Source organism: Ptychodera flava, chromosome 17 (assembly GCF_041260155.1).
Source record: "Ptychodera flava strain L36383 chromosome 17, AS_Pfla_20210202, whole genome shotgun sequence".
NCBI lineage: Eukaryota > Metazoa > Hemichordata > Enteropneusta > Ptychoderidae > Ptychodera > Ptychodera flava.
Genome location: NC_091944.1, coordinates 24,450,377 through 24,474,340, shown reverse-complemented (window position 1 = coordinate 24,474,340; position 23,964 = coordinate 24,450,377). Strand labels below are relative to the sequence as shown.

Genomic DNA, 23,964 nt, shown 5'->3' with positions numbered 1-23,964 from the left:
GTTTTACAACAGTTCAACGATTCATCAACTTGAATTTCAGAAGTGAGATCACATGCGGTGGCGTGCTCTGCCAACCTCTGTTAAAGTAGACAGACAGATAGACAGACAGACAGACAGACAGACAGACAGACAGATAGATAGATAGATAGATAGATAGATAGATAGATAGATAGATAGATAGATAGATAGAGAGAGAGAGAGAGAGAGAGAGAGAGAGAGAGAGGGGGAGGGAGGAGAGAGAGAGAGAGAGAGAGAGAGAGAGAGAGAGAGAGAGAGAGAGAGAGAGAGAACAGAGAGAGAGAGAGAGAGAGAGAGAGAGAGAGAGAGAGAGAGAGAGAGAGAGAGAGAGAGAGAGAGAGAGAGAGAGAGAGAGAGAGAATTATTCAAATACTCAATTAACACCGTGACGACTTCAAACACATTTATGCCTGGAAGAAGGGGGACATGGTCAGATCTGATACGTCATTCCCGTGATGACATATAATGCACTATAAGCAGTGGCGATGCTCTTATTATCACCTTGTATTTTAATGAGAGTGGACACCACCACTGCCCAGGTCTGTTACGGCACAGAGAAACATATGGACAGAGTGGCAACACTTGCATGCCTTTTGTTCCATGGTCGTCTCGGTAGACTATTGGCTTTTCATATTAAAATGAGCTTCAAAGGTGTTAAACTTTTTGGAGGCTTTGTTTGTGGTTGATAATTACACGAGATTATGCGAAAAATACGACGAGATGGCATCGTACTGCCAGTCGCGTAGCAACCATAGTTACTTTGTGTGCTCTCAGGCCAGAAACACTGCTTCACGCCAATCAAAACATAACACGCCAGCAGTTTCATAAACATGTCCTTCCTTGACGCACGTGTAAAAGACAGTATGACTGACCGTAAACCATTGAGTAAAACCAGACAGTATCGATAAAAGACTTTCAAATTTGGTTCAAATACACTCATTATATATTCATAAAAATATGAGAGGAATTTTTAAAACGGTAAAACTCATTTTCCTGAAGCTCAAAACACTCCCGTTTTCGCCAGCACGTCAATTCTGCTCAGCACCACACGACAACAACAACACAAACTTTGCCGAACATACTTTCGCTTAACAATTGGCGAAAATCCGAAAATTACCGAAGGATTCATGGTCGGCACTCTTCGGAAAAGAGAGGCGAAGGCAACCTGAGGCGAGGCGAACATGGATGGGTTACGTAACCGCTTCACGCCTTAAACAATACCCGTTGCCACTCTATCTATCTTTCTCTATGGTTACGGGTATATCCGGACCGATTCCCATCTCATTATTGGTGTTGATTTTTATTGTGAGAGCCCTGTGCTTAATGCTTGGTTAAAGACAAATGTTGGTGAATTTTTTCACACTTCCTGCAGCTCCTAAGTGAAGAGCGTTTTCGTTGCATTGAGAAGATCAAAACAATTGGTAGTACGTACATGGCAGCGTCTGGTCTATCGCCAGACAGACATCAGGTGAGTGCCCTGGGGGAGGCTATTATTTGGAAATATTGTTGCTACTGCTCTGCAGAAGAATAGGAAAATGAAGAAAGTTCTGTTAACACTTGACGTCGTCTTTGAGAAAGGAATGTTTTAAGACTGGGTGTCTTCTTTGCCAAATCGTCATTGTCATTGTCATTATCCTCACATAACAGTTCATTTGGGTTGAGTGTTTGTCGGCTTTCACCGGTGAAAGCCTACAAATCAATGCTTTTGGAAAGCACGCCCTCAGGCGACAAATTTATGTGTTTTTTTGTGAGAGCTATGTTAACTCGCAATTCGCATCCACTCGCAAAAATCATTTAAAATTACTTAGTACAACCATAGATCCTAGAGAAAAACAAGTTTTTCTGGAGGGCCTATGATAAAACATTAGCTGTTGAGCTTCAGAATTTAAACTAATGCAAAACCACAACAAAGAAATCCATATCTGACACTATTGATTGACAGGAATCTAATCTTTCTCGTATGAAAGAAAAGGATTGCCAAACAAGGTTGATATTTCTTTATGCGTGCGTGACCGATAGGATCTAACTCTCGTTTTCTCTTTCTTTCAGTCCTGCGATGAATGGGACCATCTTGTTGCGCTGGCGGACTTTGCCCTGGCGCTAATCGACACACTGGAGGAATGCAACAAACACTCTTTCAATACATTCAAACTGAGAATAGTTAAATTGGTATTGATACCGCGGTCTTGTTTCAAAGATCAGCATCATTATCACCATCATCATCATCATCACCATCATCATCATCATCATCATCATCATCATTACTACCTATATCATCATCATTACCATCGTCGTCCTCACTATCATTATTATCGTCGTCACAACCACAATCGCCACCCTCATCATTTTTATTTTCATCATAATCATTATCATTATTATCATCATTACTACCATCACCATCATCATCGCCATCATCATCACGTAGTCCATCACCAGGATTACTTGCATATCTACATACCTCATAAAATATACATATCATGTACCTTGGGAAATTCGTCTATGATGAAACAAGTCGGAGTAAAATGTTCGATTTTGCGATAGAAAGTGTTCTTTTGGCGTCTTACACTTCGACTTTTTATACGTCGACAGGAATTCACCAAGGCCCTGTGATAGCAGGTGTCATCGGAGCCAAGAAACCGCAGTACGACATTTGGGGTAACACAGTCAACGTTGCGAGTCGCATGGACTCTACGGGCACGATGGGCTGCATACAGGTCGCTGAAGAGACCTACCAGGTGCTGTCTCGAAGGGGCTTCACCTTGAACTACCACGGACTAGTCTACGTGAAGGGTTTAAAAAACAAAGTGAAGACGTACTACTTGACAGGGCGCAGCAAACAGACGGGGGGCACCAGCACAATACGCAGGATGAGCGGCCAGCACACCCTGGCCGCCATCGTCTACGGACTTGTGAAAAACAAGCAGGTGCAGAGACACAAGGAGAATGGCGTTGCCGAGGCCGAGAACTCCCAGACAAGCGTAAAAAAGTCATCGTACAGCATGAAGGAAATCTCGCGAGAACACACTTTAATAAAAGAAATCGAAAATACCTGAAAAGCGAACTGTTCTAATTTTGCTCTCGCGCAATCTAGGCGTTACGGATGCCGTAAAGTTCAAGTTGTACGACGGGTTGCCAAAGCTATTTTTTGCTTATGACTGTTCTTTCCATCGACGTCGAATCTTCCAAAGGAGCTGGGAGAAGAAACGCAGCTCAGTACACAGTTGAGTCTGGATGACATCTCCTGGTGAACTGTCTCCGCGGTTTTCTAGATAAATCAATCGAATTTCCACAGTCGACGAATTGAATTGGCATTTCAGTCAACTCGGATATTCGGTGACCCACGTTCAGCGATACTGTATCATGCATCCAACGATCGCATTTGCCAACGCTGAAGTTCAATTTCATGCTCATTTAACTCCTGCAAGGCTACCATGACCACGGTCACGCGGCGACTTCCCTGCAGTGTTTCAGAAGCCACAGTAAAAGATACCGTCATTGCTGCAACGTCTCGAGTGCGTTTGTTTTCGTTGACTAATACCTTGACGTAAGATTGTATTTCACCCTTGGTGCTTGCAAGTTGACATACTTGCATCTTACAATGGAGATTGCTCTGTACAGTATGCTGATTTCCATCCTGAGCACTTTTTGGTGTGTAGCCCAGTATCCATGCGAAAGGGCATAGAGAATTATACGCATATTTTGTATCAGCTGCCGTAGTTAAGTTCTATTCAGAATTATGACACAGAAATCCTTGTTTTATAACTCATGTGGATGGTTTCCCGAAACAATCGTCAACATTTCGCAACTTGAGCTGATTTCATATTTGCGTTTTATTGAATATGCTCGATGATAGGCTGCCCACTTCTGTTACTCTTCGTGTTTACACAACTGCGCATGCTCGCGTTCAGAGACAGAGCTGCCGCGTTGCGAATAAATTCGCTTTCTCAGTAAAGGGTGCGGCGAGTTTGCAGATGTTTAGAAGCAAAGAAGTTGTATAAAATAGCCCCTCACCTTTCCACCGTACGGAGTTTTGTTCATGCCGCAGCGGAGGTTGTTTCTTCATGAATATTTATCACTCGACTTCCCTCGAACCATTGTATTCGGAATGATATAACCAAGTGCTAATTTTAAGGCACCTTTACATGAGACCGCAGCACTCTATTCTTCGTATTGGTCATCGATTTTAATGTCTTCTTCACATTTCATTAAGATACGCAACATTCTAGCAGATGACTTCAATTCTTAGGATCACGTGCAAAAGATATTTATTTTCAGCAATGTAATATTGATTTAAAACGACCTGTGTATAGGAGCATGTACATAATTTGTTTTATAATAACCTTCGAAGATACACCGTCGAATAAAGTTTAAGCGTTGTATTTAAATAAATTCACTTAAATCACTTAACTTAACGTAAATGTGTGGCGTGTCATACATTTTAAAAAATTAGAAGGTAACTCCGTGCCCTTCAATGAAAATGTACGTCTTCGAGACGACCAAATCTTCAAATGACACAAAGAGCGCGCGAGAGAGGGACAGACAGACAGACATACAGAAACAGGAAGAGGTGGAGAGAGAGAGAGAGAGAGAGAGAGAGAGAGAGAGAGAGAGAGAGAGAGAGAGAGAGAGAGAGAGAGAGAGAGAAATACATAGTAATATTGTATTGTATTTCTTCAACCTTGGTGCATGTGAACAACGTATTATTTTATGACTGCACATGCTCATTCACAGTGTCCTTTGTCGGTCAATCACCTCAGTTACTTCTTGATCCTATAACCCTGCACAAGACTGGTTCAGTTCCCCGGGCACTATGGTGATCGTCAACGTAACATTGGATGAAAGAGTTGAGCGTGGTATATAGCGGAGTCAGCCCCAGCCGGCTGCGTTTCGAGCTCAGCCCTACTGCGCAGACTCCTGGACCCTTGGACCCAGTTGCGGTCACCAAACATGTAATTCACGATTTCCTAAATTATTGTGGTCAATTTTTTTAAAAACAATTATTAATGACAATTGTTTAGGTGTGCAAAATCAATCGATAACGAGTCATTGCCAGTGGAAAATATATAGCTCGCAATTTCAACACCTTGTAACATGTCAAGCCGTATATTCCTTTACTTTTCTGCCATGAAGTTAAAAGGCGAAAAAGTTGTTTCCGCCCGGGTTCGAACCGGGGACCTTTCGCGTGTGAGGCGAACGTGATAACCACTACACTACGGAAACTGACTTGTTTCATTTAGTGATGTATTATTGTCTTAATTAGCTCACCTTTTTTTTTTAATTCAAAGGTAAGTTCAAACAGTTAGTGTGAAAATTTGCATGTTATTTGGGTATTCATATATAGCCTTCTTTTGTCATCAATAAAGCTAGAGAGCACAGCACAATAGAATATAATAGAATAGAAGAAAAGAAAAGAAAACAAAAGAAAAGAGAATAGAAAAGAATAGAATAGCTACTGTTGTACTATTCGACGATTAAAACCGACGCTTAAGAGTCTGTCGATGTAATTAAGTGTTACTGCTCAGTGTTGTAATTATGTTGAAGACAAGCTAGCTACTTCTGACTTTGCTGTTGGTGTGAATTGTGTATTATAATTGCGAAGATCCAAACATATCGTTTAGTGGCAATGAAGTTAATCGCCCATCGCGATAATAAAATTGATAGATATGACGCCCCAAATTCTGAAATAACCCATGCTTAAAACAGCCCATCCACCATCGCTCTTGAAATACCTATTTACCCCTACCACAAAGACAAGATTTTAATAGATTCGAATCTCGGGATTTGTCATCATGCCTTTTTCTCAGCATCGATAAGTGGACATTTTGCTACACTTGGAAAAATTGGTGATTCGTTGTTTTAAAAATGTAATGAAGTATTCTTTAACATGCTCTGTCAAAAAATGTCATCACCAAACCTTTGATCACTCTCATTTCCCGTTTGCATTCAATCAACTGTAGCGTGATTATAATGTAGAAGGTTTGTCACCCGTTATACATGTTACATGTAGGTGTAGTGTACACAAAACTTGAAAAAAAAAATCAAAGTTTGAAGTCTGAGGCTAAGCCGGCATCAAATTTTAGGATATTTCATACCAATCGCATGGAAAACGTGAAAAAAGTTGTAACTTTCAACCGGTAAAAATGACATATAAATAACATGCACTGCATTCACTGAGGTGTTGATTGTTGTTTATCCATATCAAGCTCTGTCACAAAGAAACCAGCCATTTTAGCCGTATTGTGTCTCCTTCTGGACCGTGATTTAATACCAAATATCAATACGTGGTACAAAGCGATGAAGGGGCGCCCTCCGGCGACCAATCTTCGAGCCCAACCGTTATGTCGATGATCTGGTATGAGGTTGGAAAGCCGACGGGAACTTCAACGTACTTTCAGGCGTATATTGCTCCACGGTGTACGGAAAGGGTGTATTGAACGGGGACATGCTGCCAGTGAATTATTTACTGCATATCGTATGTGGCGGTAGTGATCAATAGTTAAGTAACACCAAAACAGGTCACAGACCCTACAGTCGAACGGGTCCAATAACCAGTATCATTCAAGGTACTACAGTAAATCATAGACTATATGGTCTTTTGGGTAAATTTATAATTTACAAAGGTCAAAGGAACAAACAGAAAATGATAATAACTATGGGGTAATCTTGAACCACTATTTAGTGGTGGTACCAGGTGGCCGACATGGGTAAGCGTCACTCTTGCCAGCGTGCTACACCAGTCAAAGTTGACCCAAAGCATAGACCCTACTATATCCTAAAAACTGGGTTTATGCCCAAAGTTACAAATTTCATGTAACATAATGGTGCATGTACTTTATTTCTCTAATGTTTGTAAGTCAAGTTCTGACAAAACCTGCTTATTTGACAATAATTCTATCAGCAGTAAGTTATGAGTCTTATGACCAAACTCTGCAGCCCAAAGAATTGAGGCACTGCATTTATGGGTGTTTTACTTTTGAGTTTTCCTCTACAACCATTTGCATACCGTTATATTAAGGTAGAATGCGCCTCGGGGACAGATATTCGGACCCTCAATTTTTTCCAATACTTTTCTGGGATACCACTTGTATGTGTAAGTCTCATTTTAAAGCTGTTGGACTGAGAAAAAGTTTCACCGTCTTAGTTTTTCAAAATTTTATTTTTCTCCATAGAGTTAACGCAAGGATGGCGGCCATTTTGAATTTCAAATATTGGTAAACTTCGGGTACTTTGTTTCCATTGTTCCAAACTTTGCATGTTGACCACTGACTTTTATTGTTGATTTGGCAGGAGAATGGTTGAAAGTTTCATTCAGGAAAGTTTGAGCAAAAGTTTAAGTCTTTCACTTTCGAGGCGTGTACTACCTTAAGCTTAAATATACTGAAACAATGAATATGGTGAAGCACTCACTTTGTAGACTACTTCCCAAGTTTTATATCCATAATTTTAAACCTGGTCTGTTTTTGCTCTTTTTTGCATCTTGGATGTTTTATGGTTGTGCAGTTGCGTTTGGGTTTATTAGCCATAATAGCTGTACGTAAGTTTGAAAGGTCATTTTATCAGATGAGATTATATATGCACCTCATTCAATGAGACTAGCGTATAACAGATACTGTATCACATTCAATGAAACCAAGATATATACCATATCTTACTCAATGATACCGGCATACATCTCATCGAATGAGACTTATGTACGGCATATATACTATTTTCTTTACAATAATGAGAGAGGCTGGGTGCAGCATATGTACCATACCATCCATTATTATACCATCAATCTTTCAATAAAAAATAGTACAGCAGATATAATTCTCACGAGGTTAATATGCAGTATATAGTATCTCATTCGATGACATTATCTCATGAATCTCATTAAGGTGGAACGCGCCTCGGGTACAGATTTTCGGACTCTTAAATTTCTTCCATTCTTTTCTGATCTTCAACCTGTGGGGGCTCATTTTAAAGCTCTTGGAGAAAACAAACTTTCACCGTCTACTAGTAAGGGACAGTCTCAGATTGTCGCATAAGTTCAAAAAGCAAAATTCGCTCGTTTACGGGGGGAGGGGTTTTGACCTCCATTCTATTAATGAACTTCACTTTCGCAATTTTATTTATCGTCACAAGTTCTCTTTACATTGTGTGTAAAAATAAACAAACATCTGCACAATCGTACCAACAAATTTTGCTGTATCTGTTTCCAACTCGTTCGTGTCACGCTATGGTTAATAGTACTCAAATTTGATCGATTACTTTACGATGTAAATGTAATGTGGTCAAGGGATCGATACATATTCTCCAGTAGCTATAGCAAAATGCTACAGTACTCACAGACAGACATCAACATTTCGCACTTTCGTTTAGGGGGAGGGGAGGGGGTTTTGATGTCAACGAAGGAATTTCGTTTCTTGAACTTATGTGACAATCTGAGACGGTCCCTTAGTTTTTTGAAAAGCCAAAATTTAATTCACCCCATGGAGTTTAGTAGAGTTGACACAGGGATGGCAGCCATATTGAATTTCAAATATCGGGAAATCATTAAGCAATTGGTTTCTCTACTATCAAACTTTGCACGGTGACCCCCGATTTTAGTTCTTTATTTGGTAAGAGAACGGTTGAAAGTTTCATCAGGAAAGTTTGAGCAAATGTTCAAGTATTTCCCTTTCGAGGCGTGTACTATCTTAAAACCAGACTGAGTAAGGAAGACATGAAAGCCCTTCGGACAAAGCCAGAAAAGTTAACATATCGCAGAAGGCCTTCCACTGTCAGCGAATGATAGAAAAGCAGACGATGTCGCTCATATGACCCAACTAAAATTATGATATGTCACCAGAAGCCGGACGGGTCAGAGGCGGCTCTCTTGGCGGCAGCATCTACAGGCAGCTGACAGTGAATGAGTCTCGGGGGGGGGGGGAGGATTTTTCAGCAGTCAGTATCATCTACTGGTTTTGAAGATTATTTTTTCACTATGAATTTGTTAAATTGACGAATGATTAAGTTTGGATGTTATTTGTCCGGCGTTTTCTCGCGCGCATGAATTTGGAATATTTATTTTCTATCAAAGAGTAGGGAAACACATGAATGAGGTGGTTTTTTTAGGATAAGCACCTTTCCTTGGATACTCGCCTTTCAAACGTTTTAAGACATTCAGCGGGCGTGTTCAGCCAAAGTTCACATTTTTACTCTCAATTTTGCGGTGGTCTATTAACTTGAAGACTAAAGTTTAGTTGTGTGATGCTCCCAAAAATGAGCTCAAACCAACAGTTGTCGACGGAGACGCAATAAAACGTTAACAGAGCGATTATTTGTCCATAGAGAGTAGATTGTCTACGATTCGTCGCTTTTTCAATCCCAGCTTCCAGTTTATATCCCCATTAACGGTAATTTATTACAAATAATGTCACGCTATGTGTCAATGAAAATACAAAATAGTTATCTTTATGGTTATCGTGTCTCCGTTTGAAAATTATCTTAAGTTTGGTGTTCTAGTTGTAGCGAGGCGGTAATGGCTGTCTGTAGACATATCATGCTTGATTTTATTTTATGACGCTCTATAGAAAGATAATGATGACATTTGCAATCAGTTTGAAACCAGGTCTCCACGACCCGTGTCCTGCAGTGTCAATATAGCACGACAGTCACGATGAATAATTGAAACAGTTCTCCTCTTCTATAAAAGGAAGATGTGTCTTGTTTCCGCCCGGGTTCGAACCGGGGACCTTTCGCGTGTGAGGCGAACGTGATAACCACTACACTACGGAAACGTGTATATGATATCACAAGCAAAATAATATCTATAATTATTAGATTGAAAAAGAGAAAGTTACAATAAATGTAAAAGTGTTGCATATTAATGACAAAGTAAAATTGGGATAAACAGGGAAGACGACAATCGAGAAAAAGATTCCTTCAGTGTCGATGGGAAGGCTTTTTCCCGGTACTCTTAGAGTCGAAGAGCCAGCCAACGAAACTATGATCGTTGGCCTGGTGATGATGCGACAGTCACCATGCCAACGAATTGGCGGTCTTGGCTGTAAAATGAGTTTGATGTCACTGGTGAGTGAGTACTCCAGATCGATAGTTCAAGGGGTCGTCCATGAATAACAGACATTTAATCTCTAATTTGTGTATAAACGACTGCGCGTAAAGACGATAAATTCAGGATGTACATGCAGGGTAATAAAGAGTGACACTAACAGTCACTCACAAAATGTTACAACTTCACTATTCTCGTTACTAGGCAACGCGCTGTGAATTCGGATAACGTTCGAATAGCGTTGGCACTTCTACTTCGATTGAGAGGAATGTTTAGGGTGGCTAGCTAATCGCTGCAAATAAGTGCACTCGCGTTTAGATGGTGCAATCCTGTATATACCACGATGCATTGCACGTAATAGCCATGGAGTGTATACTCTGCACACAGCACCAGAGTCCCCAGTCTGATTACTATCACCTGTGCGTATTCTTCGCCGTTCGACGAAACGAGAAAAGAAAAAAACAAATAACCGAAGGAGGAAACATCGCCATCTCTGAATCGGATTGTAATCAAAGTTCCCTGCGTTGGGGACTTTTGTAAAAACAGTGATGTCATATTCATTTCCATAGCAACATACCATATGAAAACATATTCTGCATAGGAAAGTCAAGTCTCGTCTTGAAATAAACTGTATATTGTGTTCGTCGAGTCATAAATGGGATGTTTCCCGCTAATGATGACTATTAGTTTTCAAACGGATGGAAAATATCTTCGAAAGGTTACAAAGTTATCTAGTTTAATGCACTTTCAATTGCCTTTCACAGTTAATCACCACGAACAACCAGGTCAACCACTTAATGCTGACTTCTCTACGTAAGTAGTTCCCAAACGCTGTGTGAGATTAGACACGTACAACCGCTTCGTCATACAACCATGCTATTTTTGGTGCACGCGTCATTTCGAATTTCGAAAGAAGGGTTTACACAACTGAACTTTCCACGACAAAACCATGGTATGATTTTTTTCCAACGATCACTAGTATTTGCTTACGCTTACCTTCCCTCCAGACACAGCCCCCTCCCCCTTTTTAGAACGGTTGTTCCTCCATCGGCGGGCGGGAGCAGAGTTGAAAGATCTGAAGCAATACTGCTACGTAGGAGATAGGCAATCCAGCTGGTTCGAGAAGGAACATCTATTTAAACAAATAAGTGTATTTTTCGTCCCGGGAATGGCTTTGCAATAATTAAAACAGCTGCAGTTACAGCAAATCTCTGAATGGTAAAAGCCTATGGACAAAGTATAGGGTATCCCCTCCCCGTACCCGACTAAAATATCGTGCCTTAAAGAAAGCGACTGTCTGAAAATGTGCAAGAGGCCGATTCCGACTGTGCCGTTACATTTTTGAGGTGTTTGTAGTAGGGTCATTAAATTTCTCGCGAATTTTAAGGCTTCATGACATACATTTGGCGGGAATATTTCGCACGGGCAAACGACTGATCAACTAATCGGCCAATAGGTCGTTCTATCATAACATTCCCTGTTCCGGTTCGTCCTACACGACAACTGTGTCCCGATGTATGCCTGAGAGACCCTGGAGTGAGACGCTCCCGCGGTCGATGCTTCAAGCCACTGCCCATTCTCAATCATTTCTATACGGCGAAGAACACTGGGAAATGGCGCTAGACAAGACTTGAAAGAGGTCAGTCTACATTCTCTCTCTTCCCCGCTCGTCTAAAATCATGTTTGACCAAAACGTATTGGGGCTTACTGAGGTAGTCACAGATTTCCCCGTAAGGTAACAGGAAAAGACATTCAGACTCTCAGTTTTTGTCAGTCCTTTTCTGGTGTACAACGTACTTGTTTGAGCTAATTTTAAAGTTCTTTGTGTAAGAAAAAAGTTACTGTTTTAATTTTTCGCGGAATTAACACAGGAATGGAATGGCGGCCAAATTGAATTTCAAATATCGGTAAATTTTCGGTGATATGTTTCTCCAGTACTAAATTTTGCACGGTGACTCGTGATTTCATTCTTGTTTTGATCAGATAATGGTTGAAAATATCATAGAGGAAAGTTTGAGCAAAGGTTTAAATCTTTCACTTTCACGGCGCATACTACCTTAAACCGCTTGTGGGTATAAACTTTCAACGTGTAACAATAGACCTTCCCACGGTGAAGACAGACAAGCCGCGTAAGATTCAATTTTACTAGTACATGAATTCAATATAATTAAATATGAATTAAATATAATTAGAGCAATATATCACAGTGCAACTTCTCTATTAAGAAACATATATCACATTTTTCTGTACGATTTAAAATTGTCAAACTATTACTTTTTCCCCGGAAAGTAGCTATAGAGGAGGCCATTGTTTTAACCATGACAGTTTACATAGGCCTTTCACAGGATTAGTAAAATTTACCCTTTATGCAAAGTTTGTTATCATATTTTGGCATGGAGTGGTTGGAAGAATTTGTATGCTATGCTCGGATAGACCAGAAACTACTCTAAGCTTTCATTTCCAGGTTGTGGGATGCCCAAACAGATTTGGTTGCGTAGTAAAATGGAAAGATTGTTTCTGCAGTATAAATGAAAGAGTTCAACAGATTATCGAGGTCGAAGAAATGACCTACATTGAAAGGTAAGTTAGAGACGTGACAGCAGATCGATCGATCGACAAAATCAAAGACTCTATGATCAAATCGACTGTATTATTCATGTTTTGCTTTCATTTGTTTGTTTGTTTGAGTGATTGTTTGTTTGTTTTGTAACACTATATTTCTCAACTATCATTTATCCTTGGCTCAGCATAATCTATAAACACGATCGGAACTAATTTGGGATAATTGGATTTACATATTTTTCGAATTTCTCAAAAGTGTTGGGTGCCGTATAGCTGAATATTGCAATATTGTAAATTACTCATAAAAACACGTGTGTAAAGTAAAAAGAAAAGTAGATGAGATTACATTGTAGATTAAATCAACAGTACTTCACCATCCAATTATCCCACATTAGTTCCAATCGTGTTTATATAAAATGTGTCTCTAACATGTCTTTTTTCCAGAGCATGATATGTTTTGTATTGACAATCCTTGTTTTAGTGTTTGAGTTCAAAGACAAGGTTTTTATGCCGCTTCAGTAACATTGATTCCGTCGTCTGCGCAGCAACACGACGCGCGCTGCTATTAGGTCCCGCACCTCAGTCAGTCAATTCCAACGGCTAACAAGGGTACATTGGTCGAAGACCTTGGGATAGGTGAACGTGAAGAGATGACGTCACTTGTCCAACAGAGCAAGCGAGGAAAACATGATCACCACGTTACTCAAACCGATACTGGAATTTTACCACTCTGTGTGCAGTATCTTCCCGGGTTCCGGGCATTTTTTATTTTATCGGACTCTCCTTGCAAAATCCACACCACCCTGTAACATTTTTACAACTTCATGGAACACAGAAGAAGTATAAACTCCTTCAAATTGAATATATATTTTATATTAAATCTATTTTCAACCATTCGACGCTACTGGGTCGATCAAGACAGTTCGCACCGCGAAAATAAAAGAATTTTGCTAAAACTTTCCTCAAGCAAACTTCCAACCACTCTCTCTACAGGGGTCGCCATGCAAATTTTGGTACTGGAGAAAACAAATTACATCACCCATCTTTGAAATTAAAAATGGCCGCCACTGCTGACACGGTGTTATCTCTGTGGGGAAAAATAGAATTCCCGTTTTTCTCAAAACTATGCCGATGAAAACTTTATTTACTCCCAGGGCTTCAAAATGAACCCGCAAGTGGTAGGCCAAAAGGATATTATAAACGTTTAAAAGTCCGAATATCTGTCCCCGAGGCGTCGTCCACCATAACACAAATCGAACACGAGACCATCATTTAAATATTTTTCAAAATTACCAGGCATATTATAATCTTTTGGTTTACCGGAGAGAGTCGGTGAATTCTCAGTCTTACATATACGGTCAGTGATTGGCCGTGGCATCCAGAACAATTATCCGTTTGAAATAGCCTTTATGCAGAACTGCACACTTACGCGCCCGCTCTATTCAAATAAGATGACTTAATTGTAGCCGTTACAATATGATTATCCAGATTAAAGAATGACTGGACGCATTGAGTAGATCGCTCGTTTCCGATCGATCATCAAGGTCTGCGTGGTATCCGGCTGGTTAGTTTGCCCCTCCCGGAGTTGGCCTATTTGAAACTGTAGAATACGACCTCTTGTGAAATGGAACTCGATCGCCATATTCTCTTACCAAATGAAAGTATTGTGTATTGAGTGCCCTCTTTTCTGCTGTTTTGCTACGATTGTATAGAGGGCGTCTTACGAATAGTTGCATTTCATTATACCAAGTATTATAATCAGATCAAATCATTCGAGGCGATTTATTTGACGCGGCTATGCAGCAATAAATTGCACTTTAATCGTTCATTATTTTCACTTCTATTCAATTGTCTGCTTCCGCTAATCCCTGTCAAAGGGCCAATAGGAGTACATTTTGATGATTTTTTTCATTGTCTTTGTTTATTTTAATGTCAATTGCAAGTTCTTGTTCTACTCTTCAAAGCATGTTGAAACACCAACTATTTAGCTTGTCAACACAGTCACGTGTAGAATACACTGTAATTGTTTACGTTTGATTTCTAGTCCGTACCAGAATTCACCTGCCAACAATCAATAACACTGCAGCCTACACATGTACAGGCCGAGTAGACAAGCTGAATACAGTGCATCTCAACACACTTTTGGGAGTAGAACAAGAAACTGTAGTTGACATTACAAATAATTGAAAAAAAATCATCAAACGTTAATACTGCTGGCCCTTATATATATATATATATATATATATATATATATATATATATATAATATATATATATATATATATATATATATATATAATACAATCATGTTTCGTCGCAGCAAAATTGGGGATAAGGACCGATTTAAGAAACGGGAAACTAAGTCATGATACATGCTTAGTGTGCATCTGTACTAGTTTAGAGGCGAGACTGCGTACGAGATAGAGAAATTCGTCACTGCGCGATGAGATTGAAGTAGGCGACTTATCGAAAAAGCATGATGTATATCTCCTGATTTGTTATCTTTACGCCAAAGTTGCAGGGTTTTTTATTGCTTCCAGAGTTGTGTTTTATTATTCATATATCATTAGATGAGTAAAGTTCTCTCCGCTAGCAGAAGCCTAAAAGTGTTCACACGTCACAGTTTCCGTAAGAACTATGCCCTTCACATTCATCTGACGAATGACGTCTCCGTCGCATTACTAATAATGTACACACACCGCTATAGCTAGACCATGTTTCACCATTTTTAGCCATGGGGACGCGGTGTAAATATTGCGATGTTGTGGTCGCATGCTGGGTCTACCGTATAGCAGAGCATGACATTTGCTACGTCAGCAATTCAAGGTTGTACGGTACATTGAAATTAGATTGATCCGAAAATCCATGCAACCCAATTTCATGGATCATGGCTTTTTACATAAGCTTTTTCAATTTCATGTGATTGCGAAATACGCCTATCCGTCTCTTTGTACGAAATACAGACTTAATATTTCTTTTTTAAAGGCTTGCTTTAAGTTAGATCTCTTCTTTGTCCACATTGTCAAATGAAAACAAATTTGACAGTAGCTTTCCTTTAGCCAGTAGATTAAAATTGCGATTGTCGGTTTGAAAGACAAAACAATCGCAGACAATCAAAACGATAAGTAAGAGGAACATTCAATTACCGCAGCGTCGTGCGTCATCCCGCGATTTACCCACAACACGCAGAATGAGATCCCTATATCATGTGTATAGAATTCAATCGGTCATTGACCGACAGCGTGCATATCTCCATCGAAGCAGAGCTGGGATGCGCCCATCATTTCTGCGCATCGTACATTTCGCTGGCTAAACGTCTGTGTCTCGTATTACCGTGCTTGGTTGTGGACGACAACGCAGGACAGGGAACTGGTGCCGCGTACCGCTACCCTGAAGGTACGTCTAGCTAGTCGTAAATTCAAGAACGATTTACTCCCTAAAATTCCGAATGACTTGGGGGCTGGGTGATAGCTCATTCACATCGATGGATGGGTTCGGAATTTTTCGCATGCTCAACGGGACGTCATATTTTTCCAACAACAAGCCGCAGCTCAGGTCTATCCGTTCGTCGGTTTCATTATACGGGGTGGCCGTGTAAAAACTACGTGCGTTACTCGATCGCCGTCGGTTCGCACCGTTCTGGCAGCTGTTGTTGCGGGGGCTATTCAAACCTGACCCGAGAAAATTATAGATTCTGGCGTATATGTATAGATAGATGCTGAGTATGCCGTATGTAACATCCAAGCTCCTATTCTGGGTGACAGTGCCGCTTGTGTTGTCTGTCCTGTTTTTAATAACTCAAGCCAAACCCTTTAGAAGCCTGGAACAGGGTCAGATGCGAGTCCTCTCGCTTTCAACGCAGCTGTTTCAATGTTCATCGGTGGAAACCAGCACGGCTCTAAAGTTGGCGTAGCATGACGTCACCGCTCCCCAGTAGTAATATATCGGTTGCTTTATGGTCTGTGAACCGGGATATGTTACACCGACAACCATGGCCGCCGAAAGATATCTAATATTACTAAACCATTCCTACACTTTCGGTTACATGTCGTCTCTGCCAAAACAATTTCCATTTTCAACCTCATCAAATCAATATATATATATATATATATATATATATATATATATATATATATATATATATATATATATATATATATATATTATGTATATGTTATATATATATATATATATATATATATATATATATATATACACACACACACATGTATGTATGTATGTATGTATGTATGAACGTATGTATGTATGTTTGCTTGTAAGTACCCACGTATTTGCGTGTATATAATGTTCTAAAGCGCGCATATAGGGCCTATGTATGTACACACGCACGCGTGGATGTCTAAAACTATGTAAAAATAGAATTAAGTGGGTACGTTGTGCGATATATTTATATTCCTAACCATGCTTGTACAATCATGCAAAATTTTGACACGTCAATTTTTATCTCCGGGTTTATTTTTATTGTTGCTTTAACTATTATATATATATATATATATATATATATATATATATATATATATATATATATATATATATATATATATATATAATATATATATATATATATATATATATATATATATATATATATATATATATATATATATATATATATATATATATATATATGTTGGTTTATTCTGTGTTCAAGGCCCTTGGCCCATAGTACAATAATAATTAAACTTTACAGATCACAATTATTGGGAAAAGTCACAATCACTCGTTTACATTGTTAGGTAATCTCAATGCATGAAACGTGCACGCATCTAAACCTAGTAACACTCTTGTTTCCTGATGAGTGAGTAAATCAATCAATTTATTTAACGATGGATCATCATAATAATAGTTCTGAATATAGTTTTTCTCAAATGGTCGTAGAAAGAGCACACCAAAAGGAAATGATACTCATCTTCTATCTCATTCGATTCACAAAGTGTACACAATCGCTGGTCTCTATCAATCCCATATTGTCTTCCTCTTTCAATGTTTAAATTGTGAGCAGAGCAACGTAAACGCGCAAACATTTGTTTATGGACCAGTTTTTACTCAGATGTTTTTTTTCAGATTCAAGCCTTAATCATAAGGATATATTGAAGATGTTTCTCCAATCGTCTTATCTTATCTTGCGTGTCTCATCTTACCTTCTCAAGTCTCATTGATGTCGTTTGTCTCGCTTCTTATGTGACTTTCCCAACTCCTTTCGTTTCTCCCTGGGCATCATTATCTCCAAGTCTAATGTTTCATCTCTCCTCTTCCTTGTAACAACACGCTGCATCACTCGCCGGCTATTTTTTTTCATTTGTTTATTTACATCCGTGATTTGAAATCTCTGCAGCGCAGTAAATACATACGGCACTGCGTGTGGAGAGTGAGCGAAAGAGGCAGTAAAACACATTGGCCTGACAAGCGTGCTTATTGTCGTGGCGTGAGTGGAAGAAGAGGCGCAGGGTTCTACTTCCACTTTCACCCCTCTGCCACTCATTAACCCTTATTCGACCATATCTGTCGCCTCCTCAGTCAGTGGAATGTGGTATCTAGCCAGAACCTTTTACGTATGTTCACCAAACTCGTCATGGTATGTTTTATTTGCTCAAGTCAGTAAAAATTGTGTTTATCTACGATTTCACGGGGCTAATAATTTTGATCGTATCTGTCAAAATGCAACGTATGGGGACATGTTATGCCAAACTGGTTTCGACGAAATTAACCGGCAGGTGAAACACTAATTTGGCAGGATAAAGAAAGCACAAAAAAGCATTGTATCGCTTTTTCTTCTGCTCTTGGCGATTAAAAAATGTTTTTTTTTCTGCGCGTGAGCCTTACATCGAGTTCGGTCTAGCCAATATATTTATATCATTTGGTAGGGGATGGTGTTATCATGATTGCATTAAAGCCCAAATAGGCCAAAAAATAATAGGTTTGTTTCTGGTCATTGACATGTGGCAAAAATGATGCGGCGACGCGAGTTTTTTTCAATTTTTTTTTATTTTAGCGGAATTTGATACATTTTCCCCATTTTTCCTTAGGGGCAAATGAAAAACAAGATAAAAAAAGAGTTGACGCGCACACTTTGAAATGATGCGCGCGATGACCAGAAACAAATCAATTTTTTTTGCCTTAGCTGACCATGACGTTTTGTCAATCCTTGGTGATGAGTATGGTCGATTAAATCCAGGCCCTTACGCATATAATTGCGGCGGTAATACTTGACTTGCATCTCGAAAAATTATTTAATTGTTAAAACCTATGTTGAGCATTTATCGCAAATGTTTGAAAACACTCTGTGGTCACAATGTGGTAAACATCTTCACACAAGTTGCAATTGATTTCAAACTATCGGAAAATAATGCAATAAAGATAAGCTAATTGGGGCTTTAAGCACCAGTTTTCTATGGTCAAATTCCGGTGTAGTCTAGTTCACTCACGTGTGTAGTAACTTCACGCTGGAGGCCAATGCCAACGTCATTTGAATAGTCCCTTTGCATGTCTCTCCGCGTGTCGTTGAAATCTTGGCAGTTGACCAGCCCTGCTTGACGCTCGGTCTATTGAAAAGTGAAGCCTTTTTGACGAGGGGACAGCGGTGTTGTGGTGCGCTATACGGACGTCGACGAGTGTAGTCATACGTCGTTGGTCCACTTGGAGAATCCGTCACTAAATGGGCAATCACACTATATAAACAGTACGGTAATACGTGTAAACCAAGCGAAGTATGAACGTAAAGTCAACCATTAATAAAATGTTTCAAAAGCCGAGAAGTGATTTATCGTCGAGAGACTCGTCTCGATGTACCAGATCAGAACGATCTTTAACGGTCTTTGGTTTGTATTTCTCCGTCATAATTGACTTTTTTATCCTTAGCAGTTAATTCGAAATCAGTCATTCCACGCTCATATGGTAAGGATTACGAGGAAACTAATCGTTTTGTCATCCGTGCTCAGTATTTCCTCTCGTAACATTAAGTCAAATGAAAATTGCGTTTTTCATCGCCGTATCGGAATTCGATTCTACGTCGTCGATTTCCGGTTATGAGTTTATAATGCGACACGGTGAAATGTACACCCCCTTTTGATATTTCAGCTACACGGCAGGTTTTAAACTGAAAGTGCTCGAGCCCAGACAATTTTGTCCTTCGGATGATGTGCTCGGCAAAATACAGATCGAAATAGCTGGTATCACCATATTGAGAACGAGCGGACGTTGTCGCGTCTCTCAATATATACCCATCTATGGTCAGCTATATTTGCCGAGGATGATAAAATAAATATTGGGATATTTTCAGCTACATGCACAGATGAGGCCATCCTACCAAACGGAGTCAGGTGCAAGTACAAATATTTGTATCCCAATTAGCTAGCTGACCTCTCTTTGAATGACGTCAAAACTCACGGTCGTTTCAAGGCCGATCCCAGAGCGCACAGCGGCAGAAGTAAAATATCATCCTATTTTACAGCGTTTGCAAGTTCTTAATCATCGTAAATTAATTAGAATGTCGTTGAAAACATACGAATTCGAAGCCACGATTGTCTTCCTGCCCTCGCGGAGGATGAAAATAATTTGCATGGAATTTGCGTCATATGGTCGGAGGTAACGTGCAACGTCCCAGTGTATTTATAGATGTCAACATGGCGTAGAGTGCAAAGGGGGCGTGACACTGATACCAATCTCGCCAGATTGAATTTCCAGAATGCCGGGCTGCGTTATGAAAGTATGACCCAACCTGAATTATGTGCCGTGTAGTGTGGGGTTGCCTTGCCGTGGAATCCAAATGTTATGTCTCGGCGATCGGTTAGCGCCACGTATGCAATGAATTGCTTTCCACTCAGTCATCGCCGATATTATATGCAAATTAACAAATGGTGAGAATATGAATTACGACACGACCGTATTATGAGCATTGTGACATAATCATAGTCTTGATTCTAAAGATGATGATGATAATGATGATTATTATGTTGCTGTTGTTGTTGTTGTTGTTGTTATTGTTGTTGGTATTACTGATTATGATGATGCTGTTGTTGTTATTGTTGTTGTTGTCGATATTGACGACGACGACGACGACGACGACGACGATGATAATGATGATGATGATGATGATGATGATGGCGACGACGACATTCATGATGTCTCAAGACAATTCTGATGCTTTTATGATAGTGACGAATTGAACACAACAAAAGAAATGATTTTCGATTATGATCATAACAGACTGACGGTGACGTCATCTGTCATTCATTGTTTGATCATCATCACTACACATCATCATCATCATCATCATCATCATCATCACCATCATCATCATCATCATCATCATCTGCTGCTGCTGCTGCTGCTGCTGCTGCTACTGCTGCTGAAGGCAATAAGGATGAATTCCGTGATTAATGAATGCCCTCGATTTTTGACTGACGCTGTGTTGAAGTGGATGTATACATAGTTGCTCGCCATGACTACCAATCAACCATCCAGATCTTCTCGCCAGCTGCCTTACTGGAAGTTTGTTCTGAAAACCATCGACACAAATGCCCATTTTTGTACCGTTGTAGTTGCGTTATCCCTCTTAAAAAGCATCACCATCTGAGAACCGTCTCATAAAGTAGTCTTTGCTGTAAGGGATATCCGACCTTGTACAGAAATCGAAACTCCTAGCGATTGACCTCGACCCAAACTTCCCCTACGCAAAGTTTGGAAGTGCGAAAGTCCGACAACAAAATTGATATTTGAACTTTGCATGAACGCCATAAGTTTCAGTCAGAAATAGTTTATTTGAAGATTTAAAACCACCGACGGAGTTCTGAACAACAATCACTTCGAATTATTGACAAAATCTGAACGTTGATTAGTATTACACATCTGCTTCACAGACTCAATATATCAAGAGCAAGGGTGCTTTACTTGACCTGCTCAACTCCTGCCCCGTGCCTGGTTCAGGTGCAGTGTCATATGAGGTCATTTCCGATATTGCGTGCGAGTACGCGCGCTGAAGGGCCCTGGGTTTGTTCCTAACACTCGACGCGAATAGTGTTGCGACAAAACAAAAGTCAACCCAAAAGACTATACCGTGTGCTGTCGCCTTCAATCATGTATCATCTGCAAAAGTATGCAGCAGTCAGAATATTTTAAACATGTTGATCAAGTTCATTCGTGGCGTTTATTCGTACTTCATCAGAGTCATACAACTGATATTAGGTCGAAATAAGCTGCCTTAGTGTTAATTTTGCGCGCAGGTCCTCCATAGGGATGTGGAATGACTATGTTTTGCGTATTAAATGTGTGCCGCCGGATCAGCATTCCGACGACCGTTTTTTATTGGTTTTTAACGCTGGTGGCGTCGTTCATAGATCGCCGTTTCAGGTAACGACCCACCGCAATATGACGACTGAAGTTTGACCAAGAACGTTCAACAGACCTAATAAAATTTCTGATGAGTTTGTTAAACATTGTACTGTCGGATCATCTTTATTCATAACAGAAAGCTGACGAAATGTTGGTGAAGTTTATAACCCAATATTGCAATGCTAGGTAAAAGAGATATCGACTGTACTTTACCCGTGCAACACTCACGCGAATCACACAACTTCAATACTTTGTTTTCACGATATATATTTAGAAAAAATGATTTCGAATTGCGTCGTAAGATTACTCGGGGAATTTTCAATGAAACAGGCCACTTCAAACTTAACACCTTCCGTGTTGTACAATAACTCATCAGGCACCCCGAAAAAATGCCAATATATATTAATTTATGGCGTCTTGTCATGAATGTGAAATGTACTGAGCACGGCCACAGTCGTGGAGTGAGCTTGGTACGGCACAGGTACAGTTGCGTTTCTTGCATGGTGTTTGATGCCTCTAGCAAAAGATCAGTTCTATACACCACGGGTTTTTTTGGTCCTTGTGAAAAAATGTTGTCGTCCGTTCACATGATACACCACCATCTCTCAACTCCACTACTAACAATTTTTCGGAGAAAACATTCTTCATTGCAATGACTAGACTATTCGATCCGGTCAACCCATACAGATAATCACGCTCTGGCAACTACGATGGATTAAAAAAAAAACATCTCTGCGTGTGCGGAAAAGACCATCGAATGGAGCTTCAACGAAAGTACTTGTAAGGTATTTGCACAAACTTCTCTTGGCCGACGCAATGCACATGGCGCCAAGTCCAAACGCGCGCGATTTCATCGTCTGACAAGAAGTGCCAAAATAGGAAAAAATATCGTTTCTCATACTCGCGCGCGTACTTGAGGCAGGGCAAAAAAATGTTGTCGTCCGTTGGATCATATGTACGCACTGTAGAGTTTTGAACTGTGAATACCGACCCAATCTTGCTGCGTGTCAGAGTTATCGCTGCATGCAATCATTCCCGTTTCGTTAGGTGTCGATGGTGGGATCTTGTGAGCTCAAAATAAATAAAAAAAACGAAGTAAAATAAAAGAAACAAAGAAATAGAAAGAGGCAACCAAGTGACCGCATTATATTTGCGATAGACTTAGTACGAGAAACAAACCTATATCACTCTTTACCTTAGCAGACTATTAGGAATTGCACAAAACGCAGAGTTTCTCAGTGCGCAGACGAGTTCACAAATTATCCAAAGGCATTTTTCACATATTTCAAATTATACAGCACCGAGGAGAACCCGCTCAAGTGTTGAAGTCTCATCGAATGGCCCGACATGAGCAAAGGCACAATTCGAGGTCCCTTAAATCATGGTAATTGAGTGTTGAAACTTCAAAGAATTACTGGTCTGTTGTATATCAGGATGTCATTAAACCTACCAGCATTTGTGAGATCAGAGTGCCGGCCAATCGGCGTCATCAATAGTGATTGCATAATTAGAGAATCGACAATGTGGTGTGCTGTGAAGCGAATAACAAAAATAGCAACCAGAATCCTTTCGATGCGGTGTATAAGGTCATCGACCAGTTGTTACGTGACTGCATTCGGTTGTTCATATTAAAAAAAAGCTGTTTTCAAACCAGTCGACGCTAGATACACGCAAGTGTATACACATATATATGTCAGTATGTATGAAATTTTAGATATATTTGTGTGCGTACCATATACACATATACATACATAGGCGTACATGCTATTAGCGCTAACTGTACCAGAGAAGGTTGTACCATAGAGTTCAGAAAAACAAGAAGTTTGTGGGTCAGACTGGATTGTTTTGCTATAAACGTGTAAACATAGACAGCAATTTTTCCTTATCCAGGCCTATGATCCACCGAGTCAGTGTATATCGGTATTGACAGAAAACCTAATGGATGCTTTCACCTGACGCTATTGCGGGATTAGTCAGTAAATATCATGTTTACAGTATCT

General features: G+C 39.9%; 2 protein-coding genes and 2 non-coding genes across 5 annotated transcripts in view; 2 read left to right on the top strand and 2 right to left on the bottom strand.

Annotated features, from left to right (window-relative positions):
* The window catches only part of LOC139115847 (adenylate cyclase type 8-like), a 59,064-nt gene extending 54,634 nt beyond the window's left edge, over positions 1–4,430 (top strand). For both annotated transcript variants that reach the window (XM_070678240.1, XM_070678239.1), the window contains exons 18-20: positions 1,391–1,486; positions 2,068–2,179; positions 2,608–4,430. In XM_070678240.1, coding sequence (XP_070534341.1) covers positions 1,391–1,486; positions 2,068–2,179; positions 2,608–3,071 — 672 coding nt within the window. In that variant the 3' untranslated portion in view covers positions 3,072–4,430. The remainder of the gene's footprint in view (positions 1–1,390; positions 1,487–2,067; positions 2,180–2,607) is intronic.
* A 735-nt stretch (positions 4,431–5,165) lies between these two features.
* Trnav-cac (transfer RNA valine (anticodon CAC)) lies at positions 5,166–5,238 on the bottom strand. The gene has a single exon. It is a non-coding gene; the product is annotated as a tRNA-Val (tRNA).
* A 4,468-nt stretch (positions 5,239–9,706) lies between these two features.
* On the bottom strand, positions 9,707–9,779 carry Trnav-cac (transfer RNA valine (anticodon CAC)). Its single transcript has one exon. It is a non-coding gene; the product is annotated as a tRNA-Val (tRNA).
* Positions 9,780–15,877: 6,098 nt separating this feature from the next.
* The window catches only part of LOC139115846 (uncharacterized), a 100,604-nt gene continuing 92,517 nt past the window's right edge, over positions 15,878–23,964 (top strand). Inside the window, exon 1 of the mRNA XM_070678234.1 lies at positions 15,878–16,009. The gene's annotated coding sequence lies outside the window, so the exon portion shown is untranslated. The remainder of the gene's footprint in view (positions 16,010–23,964) is intronic.